At 43.8% G+C, this 16,236-nt stretch overlaps 1 protein-coding gene across 1 annotated transcript in view; it reads right to left on the reverse strand.

Moving 5' to 3' along the window:
• Positions 1 to 16,236, reverse strand: part of gpc5b (glypican 5b) — a 74,438-nt gene that overhangs the window by 47,007 nt on the left and 11,195 nt on the right. The window contains exons 3-6 of the mRNA XM_072660549.1: positions 12,828 to 13,537; positions 7,378 to 7,550; positions 6,411 to 6,470; positions 6,102 to 6,224 (exon numbers count right to left, since the gene is read on the reverse strand). Of these exons, the coding sequence (XP_072516650.1) occupies positions 6,102 to 6,224; positions 6,411 to 6,470; positions 7,378 to 7,550; positions 12,828 to 13,537 (1,066 nt within the window). The remainder of the gene's footprint in view (positions 1 to 6,101; positions 6,225 to 6,410; positions 6,471 to 7,377; positions 7,551 to 12,827; positions 13,538 to 16,236) is intronic.

Raw genomic sequence — 16,236 nt, forward strand, 5'->3', positions numbered from 1 at the left:
TACACTCTCACTGACCACTGATTTTGTGTTTATTTGGGTTTACTCTACTGTTATATAGAGTTTTAGAGGTAGACACTCTTACTGACCACTGACTTTGTGTTTATTTGGGTTTACTCTACAGTTATATAGAGTTAATTACAGGTAGACACACTCCTACTGCGGGGACACATAGTCTTAGACTACTGGCATGGCTGTCTAAGTAACTTTTTCTCAGTACTGTATTTGTGTGGCTGTTTTTTGTGGCCACTACCAGCACTGTTAGTCCACTGTCGGTCCTTGTCCTGCTGTTACACTGTTCAAATGTCTGAGGGGAGCAGGAGGCGTGGCTTTTGAGTCATTCTGTGGAAGGGAGCGTCCTGCAGAGCAACACATAATCTAATAGAGCTGTAATGGAGGGCATGAGCTGTGTGAGACCACAAGAGCAGGAGAAGAAGGAAAACAGAAGAACTCCTCTCTGATGAAAGCAGGGGGGGGGGGGAGACAAGAGCTCTGAGGAGGGGCACGTGGAAAGCATTAGTCATGGTCACCACAGAGGGAATGAAGTTATATTACTGTGTTTTGGTCCAGAATGAGTCAGCAGTCACCACACTCCCTCAGTGGTCTTCATGGGGAATTCCATGGTATTATCATAATTTATCATTAATTCAATCATTAGGAAGTAAACAAAGTCATTTAGAGTGGCTCGATTGCATTCTAGAGAAGTGTACTCACAGTACTCTCTTTTTTTTATCATTTATTTCTAATTTTACCCCAGTTGTCCACCCAATTTAGAAGGCCCATTACTCAATCCCTGTTCATGTGAACTCCCCCATCATTAAATAGCACATGCCTCCTCCAACACGTCAAATCAGCCAACACCCCTCTTTTTTACGAACTGTTGCTGATGTAGCTAGGTAGCTAACAGAGGCCTGTGCTGAGCAACATCACACTAAGAGTGATGTGGAGAAGAAGGGCCATCAAGAAGTGCCAGCAACCCTCCCCTTAGATAGCAAGGTCAATTGTGCTCTCTCTGGCTCCGGCTGCTGATGGCAAGTAGCATGACCCTGGATTCGAACCAGTGGACGGTGTTCAGTTTAGGACAACAGTGGGATCAGAGCTGCGAACTATTCTGCGCTTCAAAAACAGATAATGATCATGATCATCACAGTAAACGGACAAAAGTATTGGGACGCCTGCTCATTTATTGTGTCTTCTGAAATCAAGGGTATTAAAAAAAGTTGGAGTAACTGTCTCTATTGTCCAGAGAAGAATTGTCCAGACTTTCTACTAGATTTTGAAACTTTGCTGAGACAATATCACTGCATTTAGCCACAAGAACGTTAGTGAGGTCATGATGTTGATGAGGATGACTGATCACCACCCCACCTTATCATCCCCATCTCATCTCAAAAGTACTGGATTGAGCTCCACCACCACCATCATTCCAGAGAACACAGTTCTTCCACAGCTCAATTTCTGGGAGGCTTTACACCCCTCTAGCCCACGCCTGGCATTAGAAGGCATTGGTGCCAATAGGTTCATGCTTTCCTATTCTATTGGTAGTGCTTATCTACAAGAACTAGACAGGCTGTGTGTGTGCATGTGCACATCTGTGTCAGCAATGGGTGCCACCTAAAGTAGTATAAAACTCAGGAGTCAGGTGTAGGTTCACTGCTGGGTTTGGATATCAAATAAAATGTCTATATTTGTGTGGTCGTCATGGCGACACCTTGTTCCACCACTGTAAAAAAACACTGAGTCGGTCTTTTTCTATACAATGAACCGCTTCACACCAAACTCAACTGTGAATGACTTTGTTTACGTCTATTGAATTATGAACAACTGCTGAATTAAGCAGACATTCCGGAAAATAGGCGACTTGGACCTGGACTTCAGTGTGTGGGCAGAGGGACAGAAGGAAAGAGTCAGACAGAGTCAGAGAGAGAGAGAGAGAGAGAGAGAGAGAGAGAGAGAGAGAGAGTCTGTAACTAAAGCCAGTGCCGAATGTAGGCCACACCACTAGACTCTGACTGCGGACGGTGCTCACCTAAAGCGTGAAAAACAAAAACAGTGTTTCCATGGCAACTTCTCACATCCAGTAGGCCCCAGTGTGACCGCAAAGGTCCAGATGACAGCCAGGAGGGCCACTAATGTGGTTTCACATACTGCAACGTCTCATCAGTACCCCTACACTTTTAAGCACCACTCTGGTGAAGGTAAGTATTTCTCTATGGTGGCCAAAGCACACCATGACCCCAGAGCTCTATGAGAGCACGGATACAGTACATGAGCTTGTGGTGGTGATAATGCTGCATTTCACTTGTGCTGAACTGTAAATCATCGCTGTCACACTAATATCTTGTCATCTTTTACTTTTTGACATGATGTGAATCTGGCAGTTGTTCTTCATATTGTGACCAATAACATAAACAGATGATTGTATGTATTAATCATACTCACATTATTCTGCTAATTTGTGCAATAATAATAGTAGTGTAATTCAATTTAATATATGTGCAATAACTCAAGTGCAATCATTTTCCATATTTATTATCACAGTTATTACCACATGCAACTTTACTATATTAATATAGTTTATATACATATATGTAAATATCTTATTTTCTTCTGTCTGTTTTATTTTATTTTATTTTATTTTATTTTATAGAGTGATAATTAATAGGCTGTTTATTTATAAGGTTTAGTCTTACACAACTGTAACAACTGCAATTTTTTAAATAATTTACTTTGAAAGTGAAGCGTTTTTTGACAGCGATAGATTGCATTTTTATTATTGCTTTTATTATTATTATTATTATTATTATTATTATTATCATTGGGTGTATAATGTGTAGGATATTAAGTATAGTGTTCTTTATAGTGTTTTGTGTGTTACCTTTAGTACCTTTAGTACTTTTTACTTTTTTAATTTATCCCCTACCCTATTTATTGTTTAGTGTCATTTTCCTTTAGTTTAAGACTGTGTTCTGTGTTTTTTGTTACTTGTCATACGTGTTGCTCTCACCAAGACAAATTCCTTGTATGTGTAACATACTTGGTGAAATAAAGAGATTCTGATTCTGATTCTGATTCTGATACTGATAATGTATTTGGATATGACCATGAGGAATGTGAGTCTATCAGAGGTGCAGGTGCACAACATGTCCAGATGGGGGCAGTGTTGACTCTTTTTTCAGATTTATGAACTGATGTTCCTTATATCAGCTAATATCATCAGTCATTATAATTTTAGCCTATTGAAAGCTGGTCAGACCCATTTTTATTCCTATAATTGAGGTTCATGATGATATCAGAATTATATCAGGTAATAAATATTGGAATGTTTAGATTTGACTGAGATTTCAGACCAATATGTGCAGACATATCTATGAGAGTCTAAAGGACTGCATTTGTAACTCTGTAGAAATAAATATTATACTTTGGTCAAACATTCTACAGTTTATAAATAGTTATGTTTAAACATCAGCAAATATGCATAATAAAAATGCTGGATGTAGACATCAGCCCAGAATTTCCATATCAGTGCATATTGCATACTTCTACTACTACCAATAATAATAATAATAATAATTATTATTATTACGATTATTGTATTACTATTTAATTACAATATATAACACTATTAATATCTTAACTATAGACTAATTACAAAATTAGAGTATATAAATATGTAATCTAATCATAATGTATAAAATATAATACACATGAATATACATAACAACATTAGTAGTAGTAGTAGAAGTAGTTGTATTATTGTTATTATTATTATTATTATTATTATTGTTGTTGTATTACTATAGGATTGCCATGTATAACAATCATGATATAGAACATATATAATTCTAATATAATATTAATATATAATAAGAATGATATCTTCTGTAATATCATAGCTATTATTAGCTGTGTTAACCTCCATTTCCCTATATATACCCAAGCCTCCCTGAACAGCCCAAAAGACTACTCCCGAGTCCGCCCCCTGTACCATCTCCATTAGTGGTAGTGGTAATAGCACATAATAATACATAATATAATCATAATGTAATAAAAATGTTATAATAATAAAATGTATTACTCAAACATATATAACATTAACATTATTAATATTATTATATCGCATGGTTATTGCTTCAATCACCTGGACTGGCACAGTGCATTCTTCTCCCTCAGTATTTACAGTCCCCGGTTGCTCCCTGGACATTGAGGTGGCATCCCACCACTATGTATGAGTGTTTTCAGTGCCCTATTCACCAGTGTGTGTGTGTGTGTGTGACTGTCATGAACAGGTTAAATGCAAAGGTTGAGTCTCATGATACTGCAAATGAATGAGACAATATTAACAGCTGCATTCCTGAGTGCTGCACTTAAACATCTGTCATGTATGCCTCAACACTGTGACGACCTAGAGTGCCTGTCCCCTCACCAACAAGCCCACAGAATCAACAAACACGCCAAACCACACTCCAGTTCAGCCGGATCCAGCACACCTCTAATCTGTTTGCTCTGCTGTGTCAGGCGGCTGAACTGTGTTGCCAGGACTACGCTGTACTAGTGCCACCAGAGGCCCCCTCCATATGAATGGCGCCACTCCACATAACGGCCAGCGAGGGTACAATAGGGGGATTTCTCCAGGGGCATGAGCTCGGAGTCCAAGCCAGTCTCGAACTGCCCTGGCTGGGGCCACAAGCAGGAGCCAGAGGCGCCAAGCTGGGCCTTTTCTCCCCCTCGCCAAAACAAGCCACACTGTCACTGTGAAGATTACCTCCATAGGGGGATGTCAGTGCTGTGCCATCTTCATTTCCCCCATGCTGCCTAAAGAGGCCAGCCAAGGAGTTTTTACAAGTTTTCCTGGGGTAACCACCAGTGTGCAGGACCAAAAGGTGGACAAAGGCCAAGTAGAAAGATTGTGTGTATATGTGTGTGTGTGTGTGTGTGTCCACAAGAACATGGCCAAAAGACATCGGGTGTGTGCTGAGACAGAAATAGTGCCTGTATGCAAATGTTTGTTTTCAATGTGTGTTTTTCAAGGAATCTCATTTGTGTGACAATGGAGTTCCAGCTCCTTCTGAATGAAGCTGCAGTTCCAATGAGGTCCAGGCTAAGGCTCCCAAAAGCCATGGCAACTGTTGCCCCCCTTGGCCCAGCCTGTCTTATGAACCTCATAACCTCATGTCTTCTTCTGGCTTCATACTTACGTGTCGCAGACCCTAGCAAACGTAATTTGAGACCGCCTTAAGAATACTGTCTAGCTCCAACAGCAACGCCATCTTAACCTTAATCCCTAAATTAACCCTAAACATAATCTTAAGGAGGTCCGAGAATGTCAAACTGTATTTATGCTGGAATAGCTGAATAATGAGAGATCCGCCATGAACGGTAAACACTGGTGTTCCTGCTTCATAAGAACATCCAGGTGAAAAACGGGCCAATTCCAAAACACCAAAACTGTTACATCACAGTCTTGACTGGTTATATTTACACCCACAACAGCCCGCCCACTAAAGACAGCCCTAGTCAAACTGAGAAACTGACTTCATGAGAATATGGTGGTGTTGATGATGCTGGAGGTCTGGGAATATGGGATATATTGCTACGGGAACCAGGCCTCTAACCGTGGCTTTTCCTGTTCCGGCAGCTGCAGAAGAGGAGCTCAACCTCATGGCATGGGACAAAGCAAAAGCTGGGGGGGGGAGCAAATAAGAATCCAGGCTAGGCTAGGATGTTTTTACCATCGTCCGCTCCCTCGGAAACAAACTGGACTTCCTCAGATGGACCAAACTGAAGCTAAAACACATCGGATTTATTTATTTATTTATTTTTTACAGGTAAGACTCAAGAAAGCCAAACCCAGGGAAGCGAGTAAGGGCAAGGCTAAAAGTTAACCACTTACAATCTCTTCACATCGGGCTGAGAGGACACAGAGAGAGGACAGAAGCCCTATGTGGGATTAATTACAGTGTTTTGATTACAGTGTTTCATTCTGAGGTAAGATAACAGGGTGGTGAACACACAGCACAATGCCAAAGACCACCACACTGGAGACTCTCGCTGTGTATAGCAAGTGTAGCGATTATTCGGAATAACAAAGCTGTACACTGTACCTCTCCACCACATCCTCTCCGTTCCAGCAGGTGTAGTCATCCACCACCGTCTCTCCCTCACACAACATCTCTGGCAGTGTGGAAAAGAAGGACTTGTAGCGCTGAATATAACCCATAAACTCCCTGAGAGAGACATCAGCTTCATTAGATCTCATTACTGCAGGACTTGATATTTGACATTTGACATCAGACATTATCATCTTTCATGTTTTGCCTTGTAAACACCCATTCACTATGATTTATGGTGACACACACACAAACACATGCTGATAGGGATATCCCCTGACAGATATGGGGCTCCATGCTTACTTGGAGATCTTCTTCAGACTTCTAGGTTTATCATTCTTGGAAGGTTTCAGTGGTAAGGACCTGCAAGGGTCAGAGATCAGCCTGTTAGCAGTTAACTACACGCCGCAGTCAAGGGGATGCTTTAGTAAGAGCTTATTTATAGTGTATTTCAGCCATAACATTAATACCACCTCCTTGTGTCTGAAAGGAGGCTATATGTATATATCAGCCTCCTTTCACCCTGTTCTTCAATGCTCAGGACTGACCACCACAGAGCAGACTGTAGTATTTGGGTTGGTGGGTCATTCTCAGCACTGCAGTGACACTGACTGACATGGTGGTGGTGAGTGTGTTAGTAGTGTGTATTGCGCTGCTGGTACGAGTGGATCAGATACAGCAGTGCTGCCGGACTGAGAATAGTCCACCAACCAGAAACATCCAGCCAACAGAGTCCTGTGGGCAGCGTCCTGACTAGAGAATGACCAATGCAAACAGGTGAGCGTCTGTCTCTGTCTGTTTCTACCTTCATCTACAAGGTGGACCAACTAGGTAGGATTGTCTAATAATAGAGTGGACAGTGAGTGGACAGAGACAGTGTTTAAACACTCCAGCAGCACTGCTGCGTCTAATCCACTCGTACCACCAGCACAGCACACACTAACTGGTCGTGACAATTGCAGAACAGGGTGAAAGGTGGCTAACGTATCTATGATGTAAGTAAGTGATGGTAAATGGAGCTGATAAAATGGACAATGAGTGCAGAAACAAAGAGGTGGTATTAATGTTATGGCTAATCAGTGTATATAGACTTTCATTTATTAAATAGGTGTAGATGACCACCTTTATTTCACGGTGCTTAACAAAACCTTTGCATTATTATGGAGGTGTGTAGGGAGGGAGGAAAAATGACAAACATTATGTCACTGTCCAAATACTTATGACCCTGCCTGAATATTATGTAAATAGAGTCATCGCTAGTTTCTCTCACCTCTTTTTGAGAGTAACTCGGCTGTGTTCCTGATCCTGGGTGTCAGAGCTAGGAGAGGGACTGGAGGTCAGCAGCTCTGTGATTGGCTGGACAGAGGCAGTAGGGCTCTCCGCTGTAACGCTCTCACGAGTGGACGAAGCAGACTGTGTGAGGGGACCACACACTTTGTCCACCTGATGATCAGACAGAGAATTACAGGGTATCGTTATTTTAGGAGGAGTTCAGTGGGTCTTCGGCTTACTCTGCTTACTCGGAGGCAGGGTAGAAAGCAGCCAATCAGAGGCTTTTCTGCCCTCAGTGAGAGCAATCACATTCAGAAAGTCCCACCCACCACTACGTAACAAAAGGAAAACACCTCACTATTACATCATCAGCTGAGACGAAGGAGAACTGGGGGCCACTAGGGGGCGCTGTAGTCAGGTCTGGAATAGCTAAAGTGTCATTTATCAGCATAAATTGACTTTTGTTGTCCAAATCGAGGAGAATGTTTGAGAGAGTTTGATAATGAGGCTGCGGAGGCAGGGCTTAGTGTGGAGCGGGCGGGGTAGAAAGCAGCCAATTGGAAGATTTTGTGCTTCAGATGTCGCCATGGCGACCAGTGGGCGTATTAACATTCAGTAGGCCGCCCGCTGCCCAATACAAAACAGAAAGGGGAAAAATTCTCACTATTACATCGTCAGTTGAGGCGGAGTTACAGGTGCAGCAGAACTGGCTTTTCGGCCACTAGGGGGCGCATTAGTTAACACAAAAGTGTTAATGCTACAAAAATGATACGTGGGTAGATCAATAAAAAAAAAAAAAAAAAAAAAAAAAAAAAATATATATATATATATAAATATATTAAAAAAATAAAAAACGTTGTAGCCTAGCATGAGTGTTCTGATCTAATCTGGCCAGATCAGGCCCAAAATCCCTAAATATGCTCTACTACAGAACCAGAGCTGTGATGATTACCTGGACACAGACATCAACAGGTACAGACTGAGACTGGGCCTAGCAGTGACAAAATGAGCTTTGCAACTGTAGCATCTCTGTCTCTGTGTCTTTGTGTGTATGTGTGTATGTGTGTGTGTGTGTGTGTAGGTGGGAGGAGGATTCCTTTAAGGAGTCTTATTTATCTGAGGATTACCCAAACTCTATCAGCCCCCTCACTGCGGCCCCTCGCTTGGTGCCCTGCTTTTTGGGAAGGGGTTTGTCCAGCCAGCCGGAGCTGCCTTTGTCCAGAGGTGAATTTGCATGCAGGACAGAGGACCGAGCACAAGCAGACAACACCCAAACAACTCTCACTGATCCAAGACTGAGGCTCAGGACCAGCAATAGTGGACTCCACACACACACATGCTTCACATACACACACCTTCACTTCATTTGTGCAAGGAGGAAGCCCTAGCTTCAGACTAGGACTAAAGGTTTTCCAGAGAACATCATTTTTAAACGATGTATTGGATGGAGCACCACCATCATCATCCCAGAGAACACAGTTCTTCCACTGCTCCACAGCTCAATGATGGAGAGCTGTATACCCCTCTAGCCCACACCTGGAATAGGTTCATGTTCCTCTGCTCCAGATACAGTCCTATTCTACTGGCAGTATTTTTTCTACAGGGTCTAGAAAAAGGGTCTGTGTGTGCATTTGCACATCTGTGTCTGCAATGCATGCGACCTAGAGTACAAAATAGAGCTGGATGAATTCATTAGAATGGGTGTCCACAAACATTTGGACATATAGTGCATCCATTCTGTATGAGGCAGCTGTTTAAACAACACCTACGCAACACATCCACCTGGGGTCCACACCCCTTGCAGAAACTCCAGTGAGTCACTCCTCTTTCCGAACGCTCTGACAACGCCCTGTCCAGCACTGCAGCCACCAGTGACCCCATTCTCTCTCCTGCCCCCTTCCCGCAGTGGCGCACACACCTCAGGTCATGTGAAACCAAAGTCATCCCAGCTACGCAGCATCGGTGAGCGAGCTACACTTGATCCGTGAAGCTTAGGAGAGAGGTGTTTGACTGCCCAGTGCAAGTGGTCCTCCGCTTGGGGGTGCGGGGTGCTAAGGGGTTAGCAGTCAGGGGGTTAGGTAATAATATCCTACATTCTGACGGGCAGGTCCACATTCCTCTCAGGCGGGTCTGTGAGAATGTGTCTCAAACTTAATCCACCCCCACACACACACACACGCAGCTGTCAGCAGCGAGGCCCAGTCAGCTCAAAGCCAGGCCCGATCCCACTGATCCATGTCTGAATACAGATGTCGAATAACCTAAAGACACTATATGTCCAAAAGTTTGTGGACACCCCTTTTAAATGAATGCATTCAGCTACTTTAAGTTGCATCCATTGCTGATACATGTGTGCAAATGCACACACACACACTCACGCATACAATTTGTCTAGTATTGCCAAAAGAATAGGACTCTCCGGAGCAGATGGTAAACAATGAACCTATTGGCACCATGCTGCCTAATGCCAGGTGTGGACTAAAGAGGTATAAAGCCCCCCAGCATTGAGCTATGGAGCAGTGGGAGAACTGTGTTGATGGTGGTGCTCCATCCAATACTTCTGGGATGAGTTGGGTGGTGATCAATCATCCAACATTCTGTCCTCAATAACACTCTTTTCGGTGAATGCAATCAAAACCTCACAGCAATGCTCCTCCAAAATCTTGGAAGTTCTTTTTTTCTGGACAGTAGAGACAGTTACTCCAATAAAAGCGAGATAAACTCCTTTAATATCTTTGATTTCAGAAGAAACAATGAACGAGCAGGTGTCCCAATACTTTTGTCCATATAATGTATGTGGAGCATACTGCATAAAACACAGCACAGACTTATGAACCGTACAATACTGGAACCCTGAGCAAATGCAGACGCCCCACACAGACTCTAGGACCCCAAGCTGCTTCCCGTTATGGTTCCATTTCAGGTCTGAATGAAGAACCCCAACCAGATCATTAGAGCTCAACCACCCCCAATTACCCTTAACGACCAGGTGTGCCGAAACTGGAATGGAACAAATTATGGAACAGCTTGCATTCTGTCCAGATCCTTACGGGTGAAAATCCCAGAGGGATTTGGAACATGGCCATTCCAACACTGTGGTTAAAAATAACTGCTTATAATTTCAGCAGTCAGTCGACCTCCAGAGGAAGCAATATTTATGAGGAAGGCATATATTGCCACAGAAATGTGATGTTTTTTATACAGTATAAAGAAATATGCAGTAGATTTACAGTGGAAATCCTGCAGTAATCTGCTGGAGTCCTTGAAGAACACTGGATTATGGGGAATACGGGTCAGGCTTTGCCATAAATATGCTATTATTTGAGGAAGATACTGGGAAAAAAAGCAACCACCAGTTTGCACAGACTTGACCAGCTTGCTTCTGAGTACTGCAGTGACGGGGTGGAGTTTTGTAATATTCTATGATCTAGACATGATGGTGTTTTGTGTTTTTGCTGTCTTACTATGAGTTCTGCAGTTCAAAATATAATATATTGACAAAAGTATTGGGACACCTGCTTTTTTATTGTTTCTTCTGAAATCAAGCCTATTTAAAATAGTATATCCTGCTTTTGTTGGAGTAACTGTCTCTACTGTCCAGGCAAGGGCGTCTTTTTACTAGATTTTAATAGGAGCATTGCTATGAGGATTTGATTGCATTGAGCAACAAGAATGTTACTGAGCACTGAGCACAGGATGCTGGATGATCACCAGTACCCCCAACTCCCCAACTCATCCCAAAAGCACTGGAAGGAGCACCATTATCCATCATTCCAGAGAACACAGTTCTCCCACTGCTCCACAGCTCAATGCTGCTGGGGGGGGCTTTCTACCCCTCTAGGGGGGGCTTTATACCCCTCTAGCCCACGCCTGGCATTAGGCAGCATGGTGCTAAAAGGTTCATATTTATCCTGTTCTATTTGCAGTACTGCTCCGCTGGGGACTGTGTCAGCAATGGGTGCAGCTTAAAATAGCTGATTGCATTCATTAAAAAGGATGTCCATAAACATTTGGACATGTGTATCAGCATATGTGCACACAGGTTAACACTTGTGTGATTCATAGCAACTATTTATTTTTAACTTTGACTATATAAATATTAACTATTAACCCATATCAGAGCCTGTAGTACACATAATACACATTCTGCATGCATAACTTACATTTTCCTGCAGTTATTAAATGTTTAATAAGATTTACAGACTAATCTTTAGTATATATCTATAATATTTCCATAAATAATTTATCTTCATTATCATATTTCAAAGACTTAAAAAGCCTATGGCCCGCTGGAGGGCTGAAAGTGTCGTTACACAGCCCCAACAGAAGTCCCTGTAGTAACTAATACACCTTAGTGTGTGATAAGCCTTGTTAAGGGAATAACACTAATTTTTAAACCTATATTTGATTAAGTATTTATAATTTCTCTGCATTGATAATCCAAATGGGTTAAGTCCCAAAATCTGTTGTTCTACAGGGTTATGCAGGTAAGCCTGTAGCTGCTTCCCGCATCAGATTCAAAACCCTGACTCTGGCCTACAAAGCCAAGAACAGACCAGCCACTCCGTACTTCATGGCAATGGTCAAAAGCCGATCCGCACCTAGAGCCCTTCGAGCTTTAATTACGGCTCGGCTCGACTCGCCATCCCTCAAAATACGCAGAAGACAAGCGTCCAGACTTTTTTCTCTCCTGGCACCAAACTAGTGGAACGAGCTTCCCCTGGGTGTCCGAACGGCCCGAGCCGCTCGCTGTCTTCAAACCCAGACTGAAGACCCTCCTCTTCAGAGAATACTTGGATGAATAGCAGAGTACTGTGGTCATCTTATTGACTTGTGCTTAGTGATGTCTAAAGCTTAGAGGTATCTTTGAACTATTAGTCTATTCTAACTAGCTATGGTTTTTCTTGGGTAAATAGCAAAGCACTTAGGGCTGGGCGATATGGTAAAAATACTAGATCACGATATTTAAAGTTTTTGTTTTTTGTGATATACGATATTTATGATATTTATCACAACATATGTAATCATAGACTAAACATATCAGTAGCGACAGATTCTTATAATGTACTATTCAGATCCTCTCCTAAACTGAATACAGTGATTTATACTCTATTAACATCTGCTGCTCTTCATCTAATGAACCCAGTCTAATTACACTGTTAGTAATGAAACCTGCAGCTGATCAGTGTTTATTAAGCTCTAACAGTCTCCTCCATATGATTAGAGAAGCATATTATTACATACCATGATAACCAAATTTATCACGATACGATAAAATATTGTCATATTGCCCAGCTCTAGATGTAATGTGAGCAATATTAGAACTCCAGTCCAGGACATCCACACCCCTTACTGAGCTGGATCGGATAAAGAATATCTGATATGGATCCCCAGGACTGGAGCTGCAAACCACCACCATAGAAAAAGTCAGGCACCAGTATGACTCACAACAGCACTGAGGTGTGGCCCATGAAGCTGGGCGCTCAGGATGGCGTCGTTAATCCTCTCGCGTATGCCCAGCAGGGCCAGCTCCAGCTCATGCCCCCCGGCCAACACCCCGCTCAGGCGCTCCAGCAAGCCCACGTAGCGGCTCCAAGGGGCTTGCAGCTCGGCCAGTCCGGCCAGGCAGCCTCGCATCACGTTCAGACAAAGCCCCCCGCAGGGCCGGATCAGGGTCAGCCCCCTACAGTGTGGGCAGTAGTGCATGCGGACCAGAGCACGCCCGCACTCTTTTGCCATCCCTGCTGACTCCGTGGCATTCAAGACCTCCGCGCCAGCCATGAGCGCCTGGGTGAGCATCCGCCCACCCGCTAGCGCCCGTCCCAGGTCCTGCGCCAGAGCCTGCGGGTACGGGCCAAACGGGTTCACATCCGGACGAGTGGCTCGGAGGCATTCGGCACCCTCTGATGACCACGAGGAGGATGAGGAGCGCAGGCCAGGGTTGACCAGGTAATGGTAGACGAGCGGGAAGAGGTCATCATAGAAGCGGTGGACGGAGTGTTCCACAGAGATTCCAGCATCGCCATGGAGATAGAGGGCAAGGTCGGAGAAGAGGGTGGAGACTAAAGGACGGGACTCCCGGGCGATGGGCTCGTAGGCCAGGTCAAAGAGGGAGAGGGTGTGGTTGAGCGTGAACGACAGGAGGGAATGGAAGGTGTCTGAGAGAGAGAGAGAGAGAGAGAGAGAGAGAGAGAGAGAGAGAGGGAGAGAGAGAGAGTAGTCAAAACTATACATTTAACAGTAAGTGTATTCTCCACTAAATGGACAAAAGTATTGGGACACCTGCTCATTCATTATTTCTTCTGAAATCAAGGGTATTAAAAAGGTTATTCTGCTTTTGTTGGAGTAACTGTCTCTACTGTCCAGGTGAGAAGGCTTTCTACTAGATTTTGAAGGAGCATTGCTGTGACGATTTGATTGCATGCAGCAACAAGAGCATCAGTGAGGTCAGGATGTTGGATAATGATCACCACCCCACCATCATCCCTTAACTCCCCAACTCATTCAGAGAACGCAGTTCTTCCACTGCTCCACAGCTTAATGCTGCTGGGGGGGCTTTATACCCCTCTAGCCCACGCCTGGCATTAGGCAGGCAACTGGCTATTGGCAACTGGTGATCCAACCCACGCACCCACTGAAATCTCAGCTCCGCTCTCCAGTTTACATCACAGCTGCGGAGAAAACTGCAGCCGTTCAGGTCACCGCCGCCTGCTACTTGAACAAATTCCCACTAACACAGCCTTTGTAATATGAGAAGAGAAACAATGGCTGCAGTCGTGTTTGACATTTAGGAGGTTACTTTGAAAGGCCAGCTGATGTCAGTCTGTCATCTCGTTCCTATACATCTAAGCTCCCGTCCCCCCGGCCTAATGAGAGCTGACAGCCCTTAATCCATGTGTCTTTTTGGGCTCCAGTGCAGTTGGGAGGTGTGTGACAGTAGCTTATAGAACCAGTTTTAGCAGTCGGTAGACGTCTCATGGCCGGGTCTGTGTGTGTGCGTGTGTGTTGACTGTAGAGAGGCTGAACGTTGGGGATTATCCTGCTCCCAGGCTTGTTTGCCTATCTGGCTTTCTTCAGAAGCAAAGCTGACTCCCCTCTGTGTGACAGGGATGTGGAAGCAACCAGCAAATGTCCAAACTCTTCAAAACCACACACATTTAGCTTCTCTATTCCCTGTAGAAAAAAGTACTGCCAATAAAACAGAGCCGATCGTAAACATGGACCTATCGGCACCATGCTGCCTAATGCCAGGGGTGGGCTTGAGGGGTATAAAGCCCCCCAGCAGCATTGAGCTGTGGAGAAGTGGAAGAAGAACTGTGTTCTCTGGAATGATGGTGGTGGTGGTGCTCCATTCAATACTTTTGGGGTTGGCTAGGGAGTTGGGGGTGATGAGGCGGGGTGGTGATCATCTAACCAGCATCCTGACTTCACTAACGCATTAGTCGCTGAATACAATCAAATCCTCACAGCAATGCTCCTCCAAAAGCCAGTAGAAAGCCTTCTTCTCTGGACAGTAGAGACAGTTACTCCAAAAAAAGCAGGATCAACTCTTTTTAATACCCTTGATTTCAGAAGAACCAATGAATGACCATATGTCCCATTACTTTTGTCAATTTAGTGTAGCTTTTCAGAGGCACTAAATACTTTAAAAATACTTTGTTTACATATTAACTTTTTAATTATGTCAAATTTGATGAAGTAATCACTTCCAGGATCGTAACATCTGAAGCACATTGTATTGCACTGATGAATTCACAGAACCTCAACGTCAGCCAGTGTCAGCCGGGCCCTAACACAAGCCACTGGAGGTTTCTGACATGCCTCACTATTCTTCCTGTCATCAGCAATCTTCCAGCTTTCTCTATAGCTACACTGTAATTCCAGCAACCCTATGAGTGTGGCCCCCTGCAGCAGAGAATGAGACCCATAACCCCCTCCTAAATAAACCACATGCCAGACCCAGCTAGGCCCAGGGGGTCCGATCTGGGCACGTTAGGTATTTTAATTTGGGCCCTGCCTGGATTCAGGTCTGCCAACTAAATTTGTCCTATGAATGCTGTTTGAACTTCACCAGCATGGGTTTTTTATTATTAGAATTTCATGCTGAACGGACCAATAAAAACGCCCCAAAATGACCAATTTTGGAGATACAAGATACTAACGATATACACTATACAAACAAAAGTATTTAGACACTTGCTCATTCAGTTTTCTTCAGAAATCAAGGGCATTAACATAGTTCATCCTGCTCTTGTTTGAGTAACTGTCTCTACTGTCCAGAGAAGAAGGTTTTCTACTAGATTTTTTTTTGTGAGGTCAGGATGTTAGATGACCACCCAACTCATCCCAAAAGTACTGGATGGAGCGCCAATGGGTTCATGTAGTACTTCTCTACAGGGACGGGACAAACTGTGTGTCTGTGTGTGTGTGTGTGTGTGTGTGTGTGCATTTGCACATCTGTGTCAGCAATGGGTGCAACTTAAAATAGCAATGCATTCATTAGAAGGCGTGTCCACAAACTTTTGGACTTATAGGGCATATGTATTGGTTGGATGATTATTTATATTTATACACACACACACACACACACACTTTGGGCAATATATATATATATACCAGTTTTCTTAACAGAGGTACCGTCCCACAGAGGCCTAATGATTTCTGAACCACGTCCTAGCAACCACACCCAAACAGTGAGGAATCAGGTGTCATAGCAGGGGGATTTCACTGGGGTCATGTAACTCCGAGTTGCTTTGGCCTGACCAGGCCACGCTGTCATGGCGGGGGAGTGAGGTCACAAGGGTCACAGAAGTCACACATAGAGAGCAAAACAGAGATACCGCGGCCAACCTTTGAC

This window comes from Salminus brasiliensis, chromosome 17 (assembly GCF_030463535.1).
Source record: "Salminus brasiliensis chromosome 17, fSalBra1.hap2, whole genome shotgun sequence".
Lineage (NCBI taxonomy): Eukaryota > Metazoa > Chordata > Actinopteri > Characiformes > Bryconidae > Salminus > Salminus brasiliensis.